Genomic DNA, 10,834 nt, shown 5'->3' with positions numbered 1-10,834 from the left:
TTCACCTCCACGTGTCGGGGCTGAAGGCTCCTCTTAGAACCAGCTTAGAGATCCGCGGATGACAAACAGACAGTCAGCAAGTGCAAATGAAAAGACATGAACTGGTGTTGTTGTGACTGGGTGCTGGGAGCCAGAGCGTTCACCACTGGGACGTCCTATGCAGACCATTCCCCTGCAGAAGAAGAGACACAGGCAGAGCTGTTGATGAAACAGCAACATCATGAGAAACTGAAACAGCATCATCTGCCGTCAGACGGCTTGGAGGATGAAAGGTTTGCTTTATGCTGGATTATGCTGCATCAGTAGTCTGAGAAAAATCAGTGGTTGTTTGGAGATTTGAGACTAGAGCAGCCTGAACTAGAGGATAAAGACTGAGACTGAGAGGCCAATCAGGATAAGACCAGAAAGAGAAAAATCACAGCGAACACGACGCTGCTCACCAACACATTTCTTGTATTTTAGTGAGAGGAAACATGTACAGAGAGCACTCAGCCCGGCCGGCATATCGAACAGACACAAGGCCTGCAGAGACGGAGCCCCACAAGGAGAGAACACATCCAGACAAAGAGGTGATTCATAGTCAACCTGTGGAAGAAGTTGCTATGGATACAGCAGGAGCTGAGAGGTCGACATGCACGGCGGCGGGGGACAGAAAAGCATCTGGAGGTAAGCGAGTTGACAGGAAGAAACTGTGGAGTGAAGAAGAGGAGGAGTCGAGGTTTCGGTACGACCTACGCTGCTTCCGTTAGTCTGCGTGTACGCAGCGTTGCCGATCTCCGCCTGCGTCGACGGGGTGCTGCTGCCGCTGTTGGCCGCCGAGTTGGTGGAAGCTCTGGGAATGACCATGTCGTAGGCGTCCGGAGGGTGCTGCACGAAGTCATAACATGGCCCATGAAGAAAACACCCAAGAGAGGAAGGACGGGAGGTGTCTGAGCCTTCAGAGAGACGCTCAGCGCCGTCCACCTTAAACGACCTCTTTAAGCTTGGTGATGACTTCACGGCAGTAAAACTTGCAGGTTTACTGATGGTGTGACGCCCCAGGAATTAATCTATATGGTTTTACAAGCTTTATTGGTATTTTATGTCATTTTATGGGATGTGCATTTGTGGAACAGGAAGTTAATGTTTGACAAAGCACCACTCCCAAACTACACTGTACCACTGGATCTGTGATGGATGTCAGAATATTAATCTGGTTGTCCAGTTACCGTTCGTTCATTCCACATCTGGACAGATGTGTTGATATCGACTTTGAGCAGTAGATTTGATCTTGTTTTCAATCATTGGTACATCTCATTTGTTAGTGCCTCAAAAACTGTCAAAGCTTCTTCATTTCAATGATAATTTGCTTACCAAAGGATGTGTGTGAATCATTTACTCCACATTCAAACCTGTGTTTGTGTAAACAGGGAAAGTTGGTCTGTACTCACGTTTCCCACTGCTTTGCTGATGAGAGCCAGCTCGGTGGGCTGGTACACGGAGCTACGCAGCTGGCCGCTGTAGCCGCTGTATGGAGACACAGGCTTGGACACTGTGGAGGACAGACAGAGACAACAAATGTAATTATTCTGTGACCCAAACAGCCCTCTGTGTGATATCTTTAGGCCTCTTAAGTCTTTATGTCACAGTCAGTGAAGATACGCAGCAGAACAGACGCCTGCTCTGTCTGTCCTTTATCTCGCCTGTGCCTTCAGCGATGCTTCCTGTAGAGACACCCAGCACAGATGGACGTGAGGGATGACTTCGTCACACTTACTGCGACACAACAAACAGTTTCCCCTGGATGAGACCGTGGCCACACCTCAGCTCCCATGGAGACAATGCAAACACAAGGCGAGATGTGTCGCTGGGAATCAGAGGGGGAGTGTTTGTGTGTGACACAGTGGTTAGGGATGAAGTTAGATACTAGGCACTCATTAACAGGAATGATTCAGCGTACACATTGCCTCTGAATGCAGCTCTGTGAAAGCTCTGTGTCCACACGTTTGATAAAAATGTTCCTGTTCTGACGACAACTATTGACTTTTTACTCACAGCTCACGATACCAGAGAATAAATCAGTGATCTACAGAGGGAGTGAACTGAGGAGTGATGATGATGAAGGAAAGTTTCAATTAAGTAAAAGACAACAAGCAATGATTGACTGAACTGTCCAAAAGAAAAAAAAGACAAGAGAGAAGGAAGTTTTAGTTTGAGTAATGTCGGAAAAACAACATCTCAAATTTTAGGAGGTTTTTTTTTCCTTTCGGATTGGATGAGGAAGGAAGGTGAAGCTGGGAAAGAGAGGAAGGAAAAGAATACCTGTACAGGATCAGAGCTAAAAACAAAGACATTCATGTTTTATACTCAAACTCTTTAGGTAATGTGTAAAGGTCAGATGGCACTGACCAGAAAGACGGAGTTCCTGTATGTGAAGATACAAGATTTTACTGCCAAACATCCATATTTATCTGCAATGTGGCGTTTTGCCTTTGAAATGTGAAGAAAACACATCCCAGAATGGAAATAAGTCAAATAAAACATCCACCTCGTTACTTTCCCTCCTCACCACAGCGACACGGCCGACAGACTGACAGTGGAAAACACTCTGTAACCTCAGACACCATCTATCTCACCATCTACGACTATCAAGCACCAGGCCTGAGGATCGGCGGGAGCGACTGCAGGACTCAGCGTTCTGATCTTGGTGTTTTTTTTCCTGCAGCATCACATCCTGTTCAGCTCAGGACTTAAACAGCAGCATATCAAATTCTGTGGCGTCATCACGCAGATGCAAAGCAACCTTTGAGGACATTTAGCAGGGTAATCGGTCTGTTCTGATGTTTCTGTGGGCTTGAAACTTTTACTCATCTCTCATCTCTACAAGGTCGTCCTGTACCTTCTGTGATAAGTGCATTATAATACAAAGAGCCAGGACGGAGACAAAGGACAGAATGTACAATTCAGTCCTCTCAGATGTTCGTCCAACAAACAGTCAAAACTTATGATGCAAGGCATTTTTATGAACTTCCAGTTTGACTGTGTGATGTGCAGTTAGGGAGGTTAGTGTGTGACTGATGCGTCACATGCAAAGTGATCAAACTCCCTTCTTGTTATGACCTCACAAAAAAGCTGAAGGCAAATATTGGATTTATGGGGAACTGTGGGAGTGAAACGGTTTCCTGCCAAATGAAGATGTGGACAACTCAGTACTGCAACTGGCTGTCATCCTCTGCGAAGGAACACACCTTTCAGAGCCACATTTCTCATATAAAGGTGAAATAAACAGCATTTCATTTTTCATCTCTGTTCTCAGAGAAGCTTTGAGGTCAGCAGGGTACGTACCTTGGTTGGGCTCGTCCATAGAAAAAGCCTTATTTTCCATGAACATGTTCTGGGAGCTCTGTTCCTTCAGTATCGTCTCGTAGCCGACTCCTCGGTTCGGGTACAGGTCTTCCCCGAAGCCTTGCTGGATTTCATCATTGCTGGTCAAACAGCAGATTTCAGGAATGGTGAAGAGGATGAGGAACACCCATGCATTCGCCACCAAGGCAATGGCCAGGGTGGGGTCATCCCACGTGGGTCCCCCGGTCTTCTCGTTCCCGTAGACGTACATGACGATCCACGCCACCCAAATACCCACAGAGAGCAGGCTGGGCAGAAGGATGCAGACGCCCTCCTTCTTCCATTGCTTGTGTTTCCCCCCCATGATGGCCAGACTCGCCACAACCACGGCCAGGATCAGGGTCATCACGTAGATCAGCGCCATGACAAAGTCCTCGTTGGCGATGTTGCACGGCGTAGCGGTGGCTCTGCTAATTCCGGCCGTGGCATTGAGGGGCCCCTGTGGGTGGCGCACCACCGTGATGATCAGCCACTCTGTGTTGATGACCACCTCCACCAGCCACAGCCCCAACGCTCCCAGACATAAGACCCAAGCCTGGGGCCCGCTGTTCCGCCTGGCGAGGATGTTCAGCCTCACGCACTGCATCAGGAGACAGGCGAAGCAGCCCCCGAACAGCACCCCGAAGAGGAACCTCCGCGAAGCACAGGTGGAGAAGTCCTTTCCCACGATGAAGGCGAAGGTCAGGCAGAAGAGGCCGGTGGTGCAGACCAGGAAGCAGGCGTGCAGAGCTACCGAGCTCTTGCGGTTCTTGTCCTGGGTGAAGGGAATGCTGGCCAGCAGCGAGATGAAAAGCACAAAGCAGAAGACGATGCCAGCCGCCGCGAAGGCCTCCAGCACGATGCCCCACACGGCACTCGTGTCGCACAGGTTGTAATAGAGCGAGTCCACGTTTGGGCCGCAACCCTGAGGGGGGGTGAAGTTAGCAGCCATGGCGACTGGGAGAGAGCTCAGTTTGGATGAGCTGTTCAGGCAGACAAACAGGGAGAGTCTGAGAACAGTCAGATGTGGACAGATCTTAACAAAGACTCAAATACGTCACTGATGCTGGAAACTGTAGTCTACACCCTATCAAGCAAATATTACACTTCCATGAGTCACTAAACACACAGCCTGACATGGGATTCTAAGAAAAGACTTCATAATAATGTTTTAATGGAAATATGTCCTAACCAATGACATCACTGTTATTCAGAGTCTGAAAGAAGCAGAAAGGTTCATCCTTCAGCTCAGCGGCCACCAAATATCAGAGGAATGTCACGCTCTAGAGTTTTTCCCAACTCTGACATTAATCATTAACAGGATCCACTGATAAATACTGTTTCTGTACACTGCAATTACACCTGAATCAGTGAGGTGACAGCGCCTTTAAACGTGGGCAGAACTGCAGTTTTAACATTTCCAGTGTAATTAATGCACATATCAAAGTTTTCTGTTGAGCAACCTAAAATCCGCCTGCTTTGTGAATAAACACAGTCCCCGTCGGGTCTTTCTGCTGCGTCTGGATGGCTCTTTTTGTCCCTGTCAGATCTAATTTCACTGACCTGAGGACAGTCTCTGAGTCGAATCGATAGGAGTGACATCACGACCCTTATTTGCTTGGTACTTCAGGTTTGGGATCATTTTGGTCGTTGACGGTGGCTTTGTGACTGCTGTCAGTCCCTTAGTAAACAAACTAATCACTTTAGGGTGTGACCTCTAATCACACTCACAGTCTTCAGTGTGCTGCAGTCTCTTTTTTGAGATTTCAGGCCAAATAAAGATTGGACAGAAGACTCGCAGCTCAAAGTGAAGACTTTTGATTCCTAGAATACTCCATCAGGATCCAAACAAATCAGCTAAATAACAACACTCCTCGTTTTGCATTTGGAGTTCTGGAGCTTTTAATGGTATCAGATGATCTTCATCAGGAGGAGTTTGCCTACTTGTTGTCAAAGCTTTTGAAGAAATGTGGGTGAGATGCATTAAAATGCTTCTGCATGCTTCTCGATGGCAGCTGGGTCTTTCTTATCATTATCAGTGAATCTTACTCATCCATAATTTTCTCGTTTTCATTCTGTAGCTGCTGCAGAAAGCACACAGGTACAGGAGCTACACCTGCGGGCTGCCCCTGAGGATGATGATGCATTTAAAAGCAAAAAGCCACATTTATTTCAATAAATAACAATCATGATGTCACGAATCTTCCCTTCAGCCTACGGGCTGAGTTCAGTCCTTTCAGCATCTGAACCATTAAAAAAACTGTTTCACACACTTCCAGATATGGTGAGAGCCATAAATGACCATTATACATACAAAATGTTAAATTTCCAAATACAATAAGAATGCAACTCTTCTTCTGCTCCTTTAAAACCCACAAATAACAGTTTACTCATCATCATTTAAAGCAGGAATAAATCAGACGACTCGAACATACTGAACTGACTGTTCATGTGAACTTTCCTCTTAATGCACCGAAAACATGTTCAAATCTTACAACTCTGAGTAGATAATGATAAAAGATAAAGAGCCTGATCTGCATATAAAGCACACAGAGGCGTCTGATGCGTTCAAGTACCTGGACGTTGTCTGCAGACCTCGATCACCTCTGAGCCTCTTCACCTGCTCCAAACGTCGGTAACGGCAGAGCTGACGGTTAATCCACGAGAGCAGAGACAGAAGTCACGAAAAAGTTTGATTTCTACGTCCAGATGTGAGAGACAAGCTGCCCAGACTGATCTGAGAACAGTTCACTGCAAATAAACGGATGAGTAAAAGTTTAGGAATCCTTAAAGAGCGACTTCAGCGATCTGACTGCTCTGATGGTCTCTCCCTCTCTCTCTCCCCCCCCCACACGCACACGCACACGCACGCACACACACACACACACACACACACACACACACACACACACACACACACACACACACACACACACACACACACACACACACACTACCGTTTTCTCACAGCATCTCATAAAACGGTTTTTCTAAATAATCCGCTGCTCTCCCTCTGATGATTTTTTCTGTGAGGACTTTTACTGGATGAACTTGTGTTTTTGTACTTCATGCGTGTATTTGTATGATGATAAACACACTCACAGCAGCGCTGAACCATCCGCCGTCTGACTGTGGAGTGTAAGAGGTGTGCAGTGACATCTGGTGGTGGAAAGTGTTCAATGCAGCAGCAGTTTAATGAGCTTCAGGGAGGCAGCGAAGTACAACAGATACCCAGAGTACATTCACTCAAGTATTGCACTGATGGATGAAGTATTCCTTCACTCAAAGCTGAAAACAGCTCATGAAAAATCAACCTTTTAGAAACTTTTACTTCTTACTTTGGTAAATGATTTGAATGCTTCTTCCAGCACTGCACAGTTAAACTTTTTAGATTTATGTCCCCTCAGACTGACTGAACACATTCTCAGTACTTTAATTAAAACCATCACTACCATTACAGATGCTTTATTCATGTTTACGGGTTTTAATGACAGTATGGTGAAAGTGACATTTGATTCAGACTCAGCATCACCACCACGTGGCCACAAACACAGAACTCTACCTTCACTAACTCTTCTTTCCAGGTTTCTTTGTTTCAAGACACCATTTTCTCCACAGCTGTCAAGTCTGAGAGACGTTTGAGGACCACTAGGTGGCGCTCTGGGTATAAACCAACTTGACCTCCTCCAGCAAGATCAGAGACTTATCTTAAGTTCAAGTGGAGATCTTAGAGGCTCTGGTTGGATTTTGGGTAAATGTGTATGAAACTGATGTAAAACATCCAGAATATTTTTGATGAAATATGAGTTTGAATATTTCTTTATAATAATAATCTATAAGAAGTTCATAGTTTTCGTGTGCGGTCCTAAACTACATGCTTGCTCCCTAAATTAGCACTCTGTCATCAAAACCTTGAGAGTCCCTTCTCTATTCAAGACATTGAGGGTTTGTCCCTGAACCAGCTGGTCATGGCAAAGCCCTGTTTAAAGACAGCATTATGGGATTTTCCAAAAATCATGGCAGCCAACAAAAATTTTCAACAATTCTTTGATTTCCTTGTTCTTTATTTTTATTAGAGCTGAGGAATATGCAGCCTTGGCAGGCAGCGATGTTCAGTCTGTAGTTCCTGAAATAAAACAGCGTCCACAGTCGTCGATGGTCAGTGTGGAATCTGCCATGTTGATCTCTTGAGACTGGGCTGTAAGTTCGAACAGCACATGTGAAGCTTTAGCTGCGTTTGAGGCCGTGGTCAATGATTAAAGGACCAGAGTTGACCCAGAGACGCTCCTCCGGCTCCTCATATGTTCTTCCAGTTTGCTCTCGCTCACACTTGTTGCTCAAGAGCTGATTTTTCCTGCTTCACTTCCCTCAGCGAGGTCACTGCCGGATCCCCACAGAGCAGCTTCTTGTTTGGACTCTTTTCAGCTCCTCCATATGACCCTCGCTGATGGAGCTCCAGCTTTTAGCTCCGTAATTAAGACCTGCACCTGACCTCCAACAGGTTTTCACTGGGGCTGAGTTTCTCTCCTCCATCTGGCTTCTACTGATTGTCTATTATCTGTTTCCAGATATAGATCAGCTCTCTGTCATCAGAGTCTGGCCTACAGCACCATGTCTCATTCCTGAGCTCATCCCATAATATGTCATCTGCGGAGGTCTTTAAGGCAGTTTTCATGCTGAGTGATTCTCATTCTCCACGAACCAAAACCCCAGAGAGACATGAGACAAGAACAATCTGAGCTGAGCCTTCAGTCTTAGACTTAGACTTTACTTTATTGATCCCAGTTTGGGATAACTCATTACTGTCTGGCCTTCCTCTTACATACTCCATGTTATATGTACAGTTCAATATGATAAATGTATATGAAATCAGAACTGTGAACCAGGCAGACCCAGCTTTAGGATATTATGAGAAATCTGAAAAACATCAACAGCACTGACTGATTTCTGCAGTGATCACACATATAAAAGGACGTGCATCAAAGCGGTGTTAAACATTTATTTCATCTCCACAGAAAACTGCTGTCAGTGCTTACAGACAGGATCATTCTGCATCACAACGCTGCTTGTGCCAAAACAGAACTGAGAAATAATGTGAACGACGCACATGAAGCCACTTTAGCAACAACAGGTCGCCATGCAGGAGAACAGGCGTTTCAGCATTTCTCATATTCAAACTCACTAAATTCACTAAAGCGGTGAAACAAAATGCATTCTGACTGTACACGATGGCGAAGGATCCATGACAGGTTGTTCAATGTTTCAAACAAGCTAAAAAAACACATCTTAAAGGGCCATACTTGTTGTTCCAGTGATCTGCATACAGTGTTTGCTGCAGACTCCAGCATCATAGAAAACAATCGAAATTTATATAAGGTATCTTTACTTATCGTTTGAAGACATTTCTTGGAATTGAAGCCATTTACTATATTTATCACTTCAAATTGTATGTACTATCCCTATTAACACTAAAATATTTGATTTGAGGTGATTGAAAATGTAACAACCCACTGAAGTGTCTTATCAGCATGTTCAGAATTTCATTTGCTATTTAAAACATCAATCATCAACAAGTCAGTTGTGATTGGAAGAAGAGAACGAGGCCCTTCGGTTCAACTTAAGACTGTTATCGGCTATGAATGCTCCTTTGGCCCACGGGTGGGCTGTTGGAATGGTAAGGCATGCTGGATGTCACACGGTATATTCTGACTTAAAACGTCTTCTCACATGTCTGAATGAATGAGCTGGCTTCTCAGAATAATCAGCAGAAATTTTCAGTGAATAGCTTTAAATATTTTCTATTTTCTTTTAATTGAAAGTATATGTAGTTCCTGTGAAAGCTATAATTTTTCACTTCTTTGACTTTCACTTCTCCATTGTTTCTGGGTGGCAGCAGAAATCTCAGTGATCACCTGGGCAACAGGTTGACACACCTGAATGACAGGTTCATCAGCACATCGTTCCGAATCACCAGTGTGACCACCCTGTCTCCTAAAAATGTCTTCTACTAACCTGAATGCTGTCTGGATTATGATTTTTATCAACATGATGAAAAAAACATTTTAATGTATCTGCAAAGTCCCTAAATGTTCAGACTGGATTCATCTGCAGAATGTTCACTGTAAACAAATATGACCTGTTTTTCATATCATACTTGCTCATCTACTAAAGCACAATTAGCATTTTGTTTTTGTTTTTTTTTAACTAAAACTACCTGGTTAAGGTCACATGAAGTTTGACTGGATTTGAACATCGATCTCTCTTACCGTGTGAGTGGAGCTGAAAAGATTACCAGTAACATACAGTTTCTGCCCAGTTTTAAGAATTTCACACTGCTTCCTGCTCTCTAATGTCATTTTAAACTGTCTGAACAACAAACAAGCAATGCAGTCATGTTGTTGGAGATTCACATGAAATGTCTTTAAATATGGACATAAGAGCCGATGACTGATGCTTTTCTGGGAAGACAACTTCCAGGATGTGTTTAAGTGCTTCGTTGAACTGTCCATAAAGTATGTGCTTCCTTTGTTTGAACAACTGCATCTGATAGGACGCTCCCGTCGCTGTGGAGCTTTGTCCTTTCATTCGATGCCTTCTGGCACCTGCTGAGCAGCAGGCAGGGCTGAATAGGAGCAGAGTCAGGGGACATAATCAGGTGTTTGAACAGGCGTGAGGGACAGGTGGCAGGCAGACATGGGATGTGTGGCTTGTGGGGGGGGTGTTACCTGCTCTTTAATGTCCTTGACCCCCCCCCCCCCCGTCCCACCTCACCCCTCTCCTCCCTGACAGCTCCGTTAAACTGAAAACTGAATCAAAGCCTGCTCTGCCATCTTAGCGTCGTATTACGGACTTAACTGTTCATTCAGTCATCTCCTCGACCCCCGCTGTCTTAGTGTAAGGTCGCTGCCGCTACACGCTGTCTCACACCGCCCTCTGTTATTGTCAGGCAGCAGGAGACATCTTCAAAGACACGGTTTGGATCTACATCTGCAGACGGACTCTCAGAACTCGGCGTGGGACGACCGCAGGGCGACATGAGCCGATTGACACGGTGACACAGGGGGACGGACGCTGCGTCTCTTACTGTTACAGTAAACACAATGAGGACTGTAAGGGGATGAGAGATGGCAGGTCACGCATCAGAAACTTTAAAGTTAAACGGGTGGTCGGAGGGGTAAATGGAACGCTGTACTTAACTGCATTAAAACCAGTCTGTGATGATGCAGACAGATTTCACTGAATAAGTTCGAAAGCTTTGTGAGGACTTTCATCACACACTTCAGCCGCAGAAATCTCATTCTGTTAATACAGAGGAACTAGAAACAAGCTCATGGACTAACAACCATCACATTTTATGGCCTTATAAAGTACTTATGGCTGACATGCTAGCTAGCTAATTGCTTGTATCAGACACAGAATGACATTAGCATTGATTTTGAATCATGTTTTAGGGTTAAGGTTTATGATTAAA

The 10,834-nt window shown here is 45.0% G+C and overlaps 1 protein-coding gene across 3 annotated transcripts in view; it reads right to left on the bottom strand.

Annotated features, from left to right (window-relative positions):
• gprc5c (G protein-coupled receptor, class C, group 5, member C) overlaps positions 1 to 4,340 on the bottom strand; it is a 5,325-nt gene extending 985 nt beyond the window's left edge. The window contains exons 1-4 of one of the 3 annotated variants that reach the window (XM_070990788.1): positions 3,325 to 4,340; positions 1,431 to 1,531; positions 736 to 867; positions 1 to 172 (exon numbers count right to left, since the gene is read on the bottom strand). The exon at positions 1 to 172 is cut by the window's left edge and continues 985 nt beyond it. In XM_070990788.1, the coding sequence (XP_070846889.1) occupies positions 140 to 172; positions 736 to 867; positions 1,431 to 1,531; positions 3,325 to 4,315 (1,257 nt within the window). In that variant the 5' untranslated portion in view covers positions 4,316 to 4,340 and the 3' untranslated portion in view covers positions 1 to 139. Of the gene's footprint in view, positions 173 to 731; positions 868 to 1,430; positions 1,532 to 3,324 lie in introns of all 3 variants that reach the window. The other 2 variants (XM_070990789.1, XM_070990790.1) reach the window with 2 other exon arrangements.
• Between the last annotated feature and the right edge of the window lie 6,494 nt (positions 4,341 to 10,834).

The sequence above is a fragment of the Chaetodon trifascialis genome, chromosome 21 (assembly GCF_039877785.1).
Source record: "Chaetodon trifascialis isolate fChaTrf1 chromosome 21, fChaTrf1.hap1, whole genome shotgun sequence".
In the NCBI taxonomy this organism is placed as follows: Eukaryota; Metazoa; Chordata; class Actinopteri; order Chaetodontiformes; family Chaetodontidae; genus Chaetodon; species Chaetodon trifascialis.
This window is presented reverse-complemented; position numbering and strand designations above follow the sequence as displayed.